This window comes from Moschus berezovskii, chromosome 2 (genome assembly GCF_049115385.1).
Source record: "Moschus berezovskii isolate FMDL1 chromosome 2, NW_MosBer_1.0, whole genome shotgun sequence".
In the NCBI taxonomy this organism is placed as follows: Eukaryota; Metazoa; Chordata; class Mammalia; order Artiodactyla; family Moschidae; genus Moschus; species Moschus berezovskii.
The window spans coordinates 2,791,469-2,803,676 of NC_142461.1; the positions used below are offsets into that span (position 1 = coordinate 2,791,469).

The following is a 12,208-nucleotide window of genomic DNA, read 5'->3' on the forward strand; positions in this document are numbered from 1 at the left end:
TCAACATCAAAAACCAGGGTAAAAACACGGAAAGACTCGTCTCCAAAGACAGACGAAAGATCCAAAAAGGTGTGCGATGAGTGTCATCAGCCGCCAGAGCCACACAGCTTAAACTGCGAAGACAGCACCCTGCATCCATCGGCATGGCTGAGACAAGAGACAGTGGCACCCCCAAAGGCCGACGAGGATCAATAAAGCAGGGTCACTCAGACTCTGAGAGGGGAGGGTAAAGCAGTGCAGTCCCTCCAGACAAGTTTGGCAGTTCCTTGCAAGACAAAATAATGCAACCACTACACAAGCCAATATAACTGCAGTCTTCGGCACTTAACCCAGAGAAATGAAATCTTACACAAAAACCTGCACATGAAATTAGTCCACTTTATTCACAATAGCCTCAAAGTCGCAACGACCCAGATGCCTTTTAGTTGGTGACGGATACACAGGCCACGAGGCATCCCCACCGGGGACTCCTCAGTAGCGAGAAAGAACAAGCCACTGACACACACGACAGTCAGGATGAATGTCAAACAATTACGCTGAGTGAAAAATGCCAATCCCCAAAAATTACACGCTGTTTAATTCCATTTTGTACACAGCATCCTTGACAGGACAAAGCTGGGAGATGGAGGCCAGGCCAGCGGCTGCCCGGAGAGGCGGATGTGCCTGTGAAGGACCATGGAAGGGAGCCCTGCGGTGACGGAGCAGTCCCGCAACTTGACGGTGTGGATGCTGACACCCGGGCTATGATGATTTACTACAGTTTTGCAAGATGTAGTATTGACAGAAACTAAGTAGAGGCTATACACGATGTCTCTGTAATATTTCTTAACAACTGCATCTGAATCTAGTTTTCTCAAAATAAAAAGTTTAATTAAAAAAACTAATCCAGACTGGCCAGCTGTCTGGGTCAATTATTATTTGTGAGGGTAACAGGTATTCAACCCAGTGAATGTCAGGAACGAGCAACACGGCGCGCAGGGTGGGCCTCCCTGTGAACCGAGGCTTCGGCTGCCAGCAGCGAGCAGAAGAGGGCAGTGACGGTGTTCCAAGCGTCCTGGGGACTGTGGCCAGAAGTCAGCTTTCACCCCTGGCCAGCCACACCCTCACAAACGCTGCTCAGCTGAGCTGTGAGGTAACAAAGCCGCACATAAGAATGAGCTGAATGAGGAAAACACAAATGTAACTTAATCCTCTCTGCGCACAGAGAGATGAACCAGGTGACTTCTGAGAGTCTGTCTACTCTGGAACTCTTATACATTAGGGCAGTTCCCAGCTCAAGGCTAATCGAGGCGGTCACCTTCACTCAGTCGTGGGAGATGAGCAGAGAGGGTGTGGTTTCCTCACATGATGTGTCCTGCTCCAGAATAAGGGCCCCGTGCATGCTGGTTACTCACCTGGGTGGCAGGGTGCTGCATGGCCAGCCCCCGAAGAAGCCTCAAGATAAACGGCAAGGCTGGGCGAGACAAAAACTTTTTCCAGATGTCAGCATCCAAACTGCAAAGCAAAGAGAGGCTTATGAGCAGGCCAGAGACGCAAAGGCCACCTAGAAACCAGCCGGTGATTCTGGCTTGTTTAGACGTGACCGCACCTTCAAGCGTACCATAAAGAATCACAGCAGACCACCGAGCTCAGCTGAGAAACCAGGGAGAAGTAGGTACCTGAGGGACTTCCCTGATGGACCAGTGGCTAAGACGCTGAGCTCCCCAAGCAGGGGGCCCAGGTTCGACCCCTGGTCAGGGAACTAGATCCCACATGCAGCAACTAAAGATTTTGTACACTGCAGCTAATACCCAGCACAGCCAAATAAATAAGTCTTTAAAAAGAAGTGAGTTCTTGAAATAGAAGCCAACAAACTGCCATCCTTTCCCACAGCCCCAAGGGCTGCATGGTCACCTTGACAGTTTCCAGAATGGGAGGGCGACCCCAAGGAAGGCTGAGGGATGCCCAGATGATAAAGGAGAGAAGGAACCAGGAAGAGGGAAGGAGGGCGGCGCTGCTTACTTCTTGGCACTGGGGATGTGCTTCTTCATGTAGTCCAGGGCACTCTGGGTGATCCCCTTCTGCAGAATCAGATCCTTCAGCTGATGCCCGTTGCTGTTGTTCTTGATGCCGGCTGCGATTTTACAGAAGCAGTCTAGGAAGACCTTATCATCGCCACTGTGATCCTCATCATACCTGGAGGAGAGAGCAAAAACCCTGAGAGTGAAAGGAGCAACAGAAGCTGACCACGCCACTCTCCTGGCTCACAATCCTCAAAGCCCTATAGTGCCAACTCCTGGGCCGAACAGAAGACCCTCCCCACCTGCTTCCTGCCATGCTCCCTCTTCTCCGCCACGTCCCCCAAATTCCCAACCTTCTCTCCCATTTTCATGCTTTTGCACACCTGAGTCCCTCCAACCAGCTCACCTCCTCTGTCTCACCAGTTGCTGCTTTAACACAATATATTTTCACTTTTTGCCTCCCCAGTTAGACCAATCCCCTTAAAGGCCTGACTGGTCCACAAAAATCTAATAGAAACTCAAGCGATTCTTCCTTGGTCTCACAGAACTAGTTCAGGGCTTTCACAGTGACTCTCAGTTAGCTGTCTGAATCTAAGCCACATACTTATCAAAGCTGCAGTAGGGTTTGAACCGCTCCACCAAGATCTGCATTTTCTCCACCTCCCCGAAGGAAAGGTACGGGATGATGCGAAGCAGGCCCTGGAGCACGCTAGGGTTGGAGCGGACAAAGGTGCTATTGATCTGGTCCAAGAGCATCACGAGCTGATCTTTGTCACCCGTCAGGAGGAGGTTGCCCTACAAGGAGAGAGGATGGAAGGCCTGTTAATACTGCGGGGACTTCAGCCGCAGCCAACAGCTGGCCCTGAAAGGTTATCCACTTCCATCAGAGCCACCAGAAGTAGCCCTAGAAGAACAGTATCTCAGCACTTCCTGGGGAATAATCAACAGTGTGAGCTCCACCTCAAAAATTAGTTTCTAATAGTTTGGCGCTGGTTCTATTATTAGTGGTCAAATACACCCATACAGGTGGTCAAAATACAACAACACAGGCTTTGCCTTCCCCAAGACAATGTAGGCTCCCTGGTATTCATTTGGTTGTATCTCAAAGCAAAACATCAGCACCAAAGAGACCACAGGAATACACAGGTGCACTTGGCAGAGAGAAACTGAACTGGGAGTTGGAGACCTGAGTTCCAGGCATCTAACCGGCTATACGATACCAGACGGCTCGCTTCATTTCTCTAGGCTTGGAGGATCCTCAACTGTGAAATGAGGGGCTGCACTAAGGCCCCTGTCTAGCTGGACCAGCCGCTTTGCTTCCTCTAAATCCATGGATTTCAGGCTTCGATGCAATGATGTCACCACCAGGAATGGTCGCCATTCCTACCAGCTGAGAAGGTTCGATCATTCCTGGCTGACACTGCTAGACCCAAGGAAGCCAGTGGCTGGCAACGATATGGTGCCTGTGGATGGACGGACCGGCCCCACCCACCTTGTCCTCACTCAGGGGCTCAGCGTTGGACTCGTCCAGGATGATCTCCATGATGCTCAGCACCTGCTCGGCCACTGCAGCACCACCACTGTCTTTGCTCTCCTGCTCAGCCACCAGCGCCTGTAGGAGGAGGGGGCCAGTCACGCGGAGGCGGCAGCCATGACACGCACTGCTAACAGGGTCTCCTCCTCCAGGGTGCTCTTCATGACCTCACGTTCCGACAATCTGCACGTGTGTATGTGGTGTGTGTGTGTGGTGTGCGTGCATGGGTATGGGTGGAGAGAGAACAGACAGTGTGTTGAGTTTCTGAGGACAGTGAAAACAGCATTTTCGTTTCTTTCTGGTGCACACACCGTGTGTGTGTGTGTGTATGTCTGTGTGTGTGCGTGCGTGTGTGTGTGTGTGGTGTGTGTGTATGTCTGTGTGTGCTGTGTGTGCGCGTGTCTGTGTGTGGTGTGTGTCTGTGTGCGTGTGTGTCTGTGTGTTTGTATGTGTGTGTGGTATGCATGCACGGGCATGCGTGGAGACAGAACAGTGTGTGGGTTTCTGAGGACAGTGAAAACAGCATTTTCGTTTCTTTCTGGTGCACACACAGCGTGTTTGTGTGTGTGTATGTCTGTGTGTGCTGTGTGTGCGCGTGTCTGTGTGTGGTGTGTGTCTGTGTGCGTGTGTCTCTGTGTGTCTGTATGTGTGTGTGGTGTGCATGCACGGGCATGCGTGGAGACAGAACAGTGTGTGGGTTTCTGAGGACAGTGAAAACAGCATTTTCGTTTCTTTCTGGTGCACACACAGCGTGTTTGTGTGTGTGTGTATGTCTGTGTGTGCTGTGTGTGCGCGTGTCTGTGTGTGGTGTGTGTCTGTGTGCGTGTGTCTCTGTGTGTCTGTATGTGTGTGTGGTGTGCATGCACGGGCATGCGTGGAGACAGAACAGTGTGTGGGTTTTTGAGGACAGTGAAAACAGCATTTTCGTTTCTTTCTGGTGCCCCGAGGTGAGTGGCACCAATTTCCCATTGGGGTGCAGTCAGCAGGGACTAACATCCTCCCGCTTCTGAGTTCAGGAAAGAAACAAGGATGCTCCCGGGTGTTGTGGCAGCAGCAGGGGTGAGCCAGCAGGGGGATAAGAGACAGCTTGAATAATTCAAGCCTCTGTGCCCATCAGTCAGACAGATGAGAGGCTTGCAAAGGTCACGAATCCACTTCAACTGAGGGCAGAGGTGAGGCGTCTTCCCCCACCCCTGCTCGTTCCTCAGCTTTTGCAGCCCACTCTTTACCAGGTTGAGAGTCCCCAGCATGACGTTCAAAGTGTTCATCTCCAGCTTGACCAGCTGTTGCCGGTTGACTTTCACCTTCACGCAGTAACTGAACAATTTCAGCAGTACCTGACAAGAAAAGCCAGTCAACATCCATGAGCCCAGCCAGCAATGAAGGGATGGGGACAAGCAGGAAAGAAATATCCGAAGAGGGGTGGAGGGGTCATGTTACCATCAGCAGACACTCCTCCTGAAATGCACAGGAAGGTGAAGTTTCTTTAGGGAGATATGATAAGGTGGCTGGGGTCGCCTATCGGGCTGGCATTTAAACGGCAGTTCCCTAGCAGGAGCTCCCGTGGGCTGGGTCTGTCTCTGCCACCTCTCAGACAGGGCAGTGACACCACTTTCTAGGGGAATAGCTGATGCTCTGTTGCCTTGGGGGAAACTCCAGTACAAACTGAGACGCTGAACTAATAGTAAACAAAAAGATCCCAAAGCTCGTGACCCATGGAGCTCAGATCCATGTATGTCATTTAAGGCATGGGTATAATAATTAATATATGTTCTCATGTCCCCTGGAGGTGGAAAATAATACTGCAATACGCATGGTGCCTTTAGAATCATCTACTTCTCACTTACAAGACAGCTGGATGAATGACCAAACAAAATCCTACCAAAAAACTACAGTTCCACTTAAATAATAACAATAATAAAAATAACTGACACAAGTGCAATTTTGGGTGGACAGACAATTAGACATTGGTTTCCACAGGTGACTGAAGAAACACAGCAGAAGGCTTGCTATCACACTGGTTTTGGGGGAGGAGTGGGTCAGGAAGAAAGCACTGGGGGAAGGAACCTGAAGTGTGGAGGGCCAGGGCAATGGCCACGTTGGTCCCGGGCGCCATGCTGCCCCCTAGGGTTAAATGGCGGTGGCCAGCCCGTCCACAGGGGCCCCTCCAGAAGAGGGCTGGTCCCACCTTGCTGCCTCCGACTCACCGTTAGAAGATGGCGTCCCTGCTTGAAATCTTTGATCCCTGCCAGTCTGTTAAGCATGCACTCCAGGCCCCCACACTGGGCCATCACACCAGCCATCTTGTACACTTCTTCTTCATCCTCTTCTTCATCTGAGAGAGCAGGGAAGCCAAGCGGAAACGGAGGTGAAGCCCGGAATAAAGCACAGCCCTCGTCCAGGCTGACAGCTCTTCTCTTTTCCAATAAAGGGGGTCAGTATTGGATATTAAACTACAGTGTCTTGCTCCTGATAGCTCTTTTTTAAAGTTTAAAGTTAATTAAAATTGCTTATTCAAATATGTGAAAATATAAGCACTACAACCACCTTTAAAAAAAAAAAAAAAGCCCTAAATAAATAAACCTGAGCTTGTTTGGTGCTAATTTCATTTCCTCCCTAAGTTCCCACCCACCCTCAATACCAGAGGTATCCAAATGAGGCTATAAATGACTGTATTTTTACTCAGAGAAAAAACAATGCCCCCACTTCTGAAGAGAATCCCTGGAGTATCTGCCCCGAACACCCCTGAAGCCTCAGAACGTGAACTGCCACTGGTCCCAAACCTCAGACCCGATGTGCAGTGGCATCTGTGGAAGGCTGTACCTGTGGTAGAGTCCAGGGACTCAATAAACTCTTCGGTGGCGTCCCCCAGCAGCCCCCGCATCCGATAAACAATCCTCATGGGCTCTCCCTAAGGAGAGGAGGTTGGAGAAAGACTTGTAAACGGGCCCAGGAAATGCAAAGGACCTGACACCTGGTCTGCTTAATTTAACGCACACTTCAGCAGTGTAGACAACTCCTATTCTTTGCAGGGTCTTAGCCACAGAATATAGAATCCAAATGCCCTACAACTCACTTAGGGGAAAGGAAGCTCATTTATGTAGGGTCTACCACAGGCCCGGAATTGTGTGAAGCACTCTATAGACACTACTTCACTTTGTCTCATTAAATACATGTAACAGTCGTAACAACTGTGATTTACTGTTTTACTCTGTGCTAAGCCCTATGCGAAGGCTCCCCAGGTGGTTCAGTGGTAGAGAACCCGCCTGCCAAAGCAGGAGACGTAAGAGACAGGGGTTCGATCCCTGGGTCAGGAAGACCCCCTGGAGGAGGCACGGCAACCCGCTCCAGTACTCTTGCCTGGAGAGTCCCAGGGACAGGGGAGCCTGGTGGGCTTCCGTCTATGGGGTCACACAGAGTCGGACACGACTGAAGTGACTTAGCAGCAGTAGCAGCAAGCCCTATGCGAAGGCTCCCCAGGTGGTTCAGTGGTAGAGAACCCGCCTGCCGAAGCAGGAGACGTAAGCGACAGGATTCGACCCCTGGGTCGGGAAGACCCCCTGGAGGAGGCACGGCAACCCGCTCCAGTGTTCCTGCCTGGAGAGTCCCAGGGACGGGGGAGCCTGGTGGGCTGTAATCCATAGGTTCAGAGTTGGACATGACTAACGCAACTTAGCAAGTAGACACCCACAAAAGCCCTACACTATTTAGGCACTTCATGTTATTCTTTTACACAAGGCTACACAGCTTGTTCAAAGTTACTCAGCTATAAGCCTGGTACTGATTCCAACCAAGCCTGTGCCTCCTTCAGAATCATAAAATCTCTCTAATCAATAGGGACCACTACTCAAAGAATTAGGTCAAGGGAAGTCAACAAGATCAAAAGGCTTTGACTCAAGTCTCAGAAATCAAAACAAGAAAACAGAATATACCCATCTTTGCCTATGGAGATCCTGAGACCTTCATATAACCACACAGCAAGGACTGGATTCATTCAAATCTCAAGCTAAAACCTACAACTTGATAGAATGATTGGAAACAAGTCATGAATTACAAGTTACAGCAACCTTCCTGAACTGAGGGATCATGAGACTTCACTATCCGCCAGGTACTAACTAGGCACTCCAGCCTATACACTCTTAGGAATTACCCTCATTTTGGAGGTGAGAAACGGGGGGCTGAAGTCACACTCCAGGAAATTAAGGGTGAGCAGGTACCACACTAATCCACGCTGCCTGCTGCTAAGCCGTGCTCAGCTTCGTAGAGAAAATCTTGGAGGGAAAGAACTTGTCGGGCCAGGTCTCAGAGCATTTCTAGCTGTGGAAGCCCAGTGAGAACTGAGAGAGGGAACAGCCTCAGACCATGAACAGAAAGAGAGAGAAACAGGTGAAACAGGCCCTGGTCAGCAGCTGAAGAGGTGGGCTATTTATCAGGGAAATAAGGGATAAAGTAAGAAGAGAAACTGATGAAAGCCAGGATAAAAGCTGCTCCCAACTCTGGGAAACCCTTGGTGGATTAAGCATTAACACAAGAAACAAATGATCCCCAACTTCTTGCCTCCTGGTTCAAAATGGGAGGCTGCCCATGTGTATTCTTTGGGTCCTATACCACCATTTACAAGGGTGCCCGGAGAAGCTTGGTCTTAACTTTTAGGTGCATCAGGGATTAAATCTGTACCACTCTGCTTTGAGGCTGAAATGTCAGTGGCAAGATGCAGTGGATGGAGACGTCTTCTGTGTATTTACCTGTGCTGTATCTACCCAACGGGCAGCAGACCAACAATACACAATGACCAGGATTCCCAGCACAGTGGGAAAACAGAAAAGAAGCACAAGTATGTAACAAACGGAAGGCCAAAATGTACTGTTAGTACACAACCAATTTAGCTTCTTAGACTCTACAGAAATATTCGGGACTAACGACAGAGTTCACTGTACTTCACTGGAACCCCAGTGTGCTGTAATTCAATTAGATGATTCACGTGTTAAAAATCCCCCAAATAGAAGAAAAGGGAAGAAAGCAAAGGAGAGGAGCAGACAGCAAAGAGCAGAGATGAGACTAAAAGAGGCGGGGGCGGGGAAGAGGACCATCCGACTGTTACGATCGGACAGACAGACTGAGGGGCTGACAGGGCCAACGCGCTGTGCTTCCCTCATTTCCCCTTCTCACTCCTTCACAACTGCCTTTCGAGTCTCAGTTCCCCAAATGGTAAAACTATGCTCCTCAACGCCATGCTGAAACATGCTCTGAAAGGTGAGCAAGTCCATCGAAAGCTGAGACTCAACCTCGGTGCCCACATGGAAAGGGCCAGGACAGCAGGCACTCCCCATCTCAGGGCTCCCTTACTCTGCCGGCCCGGCTGCCAAGCCCGGAACTGCTCACCCCTTCCTGCAGCTCCTCTCCCTTCCCCAGGCAGCTGGCCCACAAGGAGGACAAGGCGATGGCTTTTCTCCACGCTAACACGACCAGGAAGCACAGATCCTTCAGTGCTGCTACGAGCTGGGCAAGTGATCGTTAACAAGTCTGGAAGTCAACCCACACCTCAGGCAAGAAAATAAGCACATACCTCATTTGTGGTACACCAGACCTTCTTGTAAACCTCAGCCACAGGGAGGTCCAAACTGATGATTTTATTGTTCACTAGAAGCTGAACAGAAAAGAAGGTGAGGCTGTTGTTCCAAAGAATCGTCATGCAAGCACATTTTAAGACCAAAGGGTGCTTTACCGCATACTGTCTATGCATTAGGGACCTACTGACTCTCCCTCTCTAAAAAATGCACGTGCGTGAACATCACACAGAATTTTGTGCACAATTTCAGGGGTTCCAAATAGCCTTAACCCAAACCGTGGACCCCCAGGTTTAAAAGCCCTGCTGAACACCTTCCATCCCAAGTCTATTTCAGCTCAGCACCAAAAAGGGCAGTTTTCTCTATTTCATCCAACACGTTTTTCACCGTGTATATGGTAACAGCAGATCCTGGCATTGTCTGCCAGAAGGTACCAGATACAGGGCCAGAAACCTGCACCGGGGCTGATTTCCCAGTATTCAGGGAGCTTGATTAACCTGGAATCACTGGAGGCCTCTGCCACAGCAACAGGAACAACGAAAGCCTGTGTGCTTACAAGCTACAGCCATCTGCTTTTACCACATGCCAGACAGGGGGCAGAGCCCTTGACAGGTGAGGCAGGCAGGTGGGAATCATGGAGCTGCATTTAAAGATGTCCAGGGTTGATCACCCCTGAGGGAGAGGAAGCCTAACCATGGCAGGGGTGTGCTATGCTCATTACCTCCATCCCGCTGTCATCCTCCAGCAAAGCCACCAAGTCACAATCCTGGCAGATCTTGTTCTTTATGTCTCGCATGAGGGGCCCAATGCCTGGCTCGTTGCTGCTATACGGGTTCCCAGGCATTCTGCCCTGTAAGAAGTCTTCCTGCTGGGGATCCTTCTCCAGGGTCACAAAGAACTCAGTGACTTCATTCTCTTCCTGAAGGACAGAGAGAAGGAAGCAGAAGGGATGGCATGAGTACATGTGCAGAGACCGCTTACATTCAGACCACACTGCCTTGTTCGTGGACACTCAGGGAGACACATCTGACTCATCCAGCCCCTTATACATTTAAAGATTAAAGGACAGGAAGCTCAGAGGTGATTCAAAAACCCCAAATATAATTTAAACAGTCTTAAAGAGCAGGCATCTTCTCTGAAACTCAAGGGTAGGTTAGGAGAGAGAAAGCCTAACCAAATAAGCAGATGAGGAGTGCCCCATGAAAGCTGATCACTGATGTGCGGGGAGAGGGGCTCCCCTGCTGCTCGTCCCTTGCGATGCTAACCAGTCCGGGGCCAGATGACTCTGTCACTGGTGGCCCTCTGCTCAAGACAACGGTCTTCTGTGCATCACGTGATACTCAGGGGTCTCTCATCATTAACCGATGAGACTGATGCTCCCCACCGTTCCTCAGCAATGAAGGGGATCTATGCAGTTCAGGCCACAGATACACCTTCCTGCATGCGTGCATGCACAAAATGCGGGCAGGGAGAAAAGGAAGAGTGAAGAGGTCCATCTGCCCACTCGGGGCTGCTTCCTTCTCACAGGGTCGTGGGCTGACACCAGGGTCTGAGCAACGGAAGGTTAGACCTGGCTCAGAAGACTGACTTTGACTTTCAATCTAGGAAATGGGACAAGGAAGGTCTTTAGGTTCCTTCCCATCATTAGGAATGGGAAAATCATGAGGTTGCTCCTGCTTTACATGTGACGCTTCCTAAAACGTCAACTGAGCAGCCACCCCTGGGACGATGACCCCCGACCACGATGAGTCGCCACGGCTTGTGCTCACAGGGTAGATGATGCTGCAAAGCCTCTCAAAGATGAAGACAGGGGTCCGGGAGTCGTCCAGATTGTAGCGCTTGGCTGTCTCAATGCACACGGCCATGAAGGCCTTGGTTTCCGATTCTGTACCTGCCGGAGATCAACAAGGCCAAGTCAGTCAGGAAGGAGCTGCACACACAGAAGCTGAGGCTTTAAATAAAGCTCCATCACTGACAGACCCTCTCTGCAACATCAATCTTTCCACTGGAAACCTGAAGCTGATGGACTCCTACACTGAAACCACACTCCATCTGAAAGCCTTCATACCCAAGGCAGCACAGAGCATCACACTTAGTTGTGCACGTCCCCCTCCCTCTGGGAATTATAACCCTGCATCCTCTTGCCCAAAATAGGTACCCAAGAGCGTGAAATAATGATCCTAACTGCACTCCTGTCAAAGCAAAAGGAGGCTATAGCTTTCAGTTTCATTCTAAAAGATTAGGCAGATGGCCCTCCAGAAGCCAAACAGATAACTAACTTCAAGCCACACGTTCTTGAAAAGGGTCCAGCTGACAAGGTCACAAACCAGCTCAGCATGGCAGCTGAAAATGGCACCAGAAGGACTTCCATGTCTGGCAATAAAGCAGACTATGTCCCCTGACCTAATTTTCACTCCTCCACTTAAACGCAATTTACAGCAGTGGCAGGCGTGGGGTGGGGTTGGTGGGGGGCGGTATCAGTGGACTGCTACCCTAGCAAAGAAAGCCACGCTCCAAAACTAGGAAAATTCAGGAACCCAGGGAGGCCAGCAAAGCACGCAGGCTATTTTTTGCCATGAGCTTTGGTTTCCAAAACCTGCCAGGATTTGAGAGCTGGATACAAAGCCCCACATCTCCCAAGAGGCAGAATCTGGCAGGAACCACCACCTACACACACACAGATCTGGTACCCCCAAGAGCCACATCCTTGGTATAGGTATGTGTGTGTTCAGTCGCATCTGACTCTGTGACCCCACGGACGATAGCCCCACCAGGCTCCTCTGTCCATGGGATTTTCCAGGCAAGAACACCCCAATCCAGGGGATCTTTCTGACCCAAGGATGGAACCCACATCTCCTGCAATGGTAGGCGGATTCTTTACCACTATGCCACCTGGGAAGCCCTGTTTGGTAAAAGCATCAATAAAAAATAACTACTCCTTTCCCCAAAGCAAATCAATGAAAGCACACTGTCTCCCCTTAAAATGCAGCATTGAGTGAGGGGGAGAAAAACCTCCTGAGCACTCATGACAAGCTGTCCCTCAGAGGTCTGTGGCTCAGCTTACCTAGGAGATCTGAAAATTACACGTTCAGAACTTTGTTGAAGGT

The 12,208-nt window shown here is 50.2% G+C and overlaps 1 protein-coding gene across 3 annotated transcripts in view; it reads right to left on the reverse strand.

Moving 5' to 3' along the window:
* UBR4 (ubiquitin protein ligase E3 component n-recognin 4) overlaps positions 1-12,208 on the reverse strand; it is a 133,122-nt gene that overhangs the window by 15,537 nt on the left and 105,377 nt on the right. For all 3 annotated transcript variants that reach the window (XM_088843071.1, XM_088843065.1, XM_088843069.1), the window contains 10 exons: positions 10,871-10,992; positions 9,823-10,020; positions 9,101-9,181; positions 6,358-6,445; positions 5,742-5,869; positions 4,764-4,871; positions 3,493-3,612; positions 2,605-2,795; positions 2,002-2,175; positions 1,395-1,494 (listed from right to left, as the gene is read on the reverse strand). In XM_088843071.1, the coding sequence (XP_088699197.1) occupies positions 1,395-1,494; positions 2,002-2,175; positions 2,605-2,795; positions 3,493-3,612; positions 4,764-4,871; positions 5,742-5,869; positions 6,358-6,445; positions 9,101-9,181; positions 9,823-10,020; positions 10,871-10,992 (1,310 nt within the window). The remainder of the gene's footprint in view (positions 1-1,394; positions 1,495-2,001; positions 2,176-2,604; positions 2,796-3,492; positions 3,613-4,763; positions 4,872-5,741; positions 5,870-6,357; positions 6,446-9,100; positions 9,182-9,822; positions 10,021-10,870; positions 10,993-12,208) is intronic.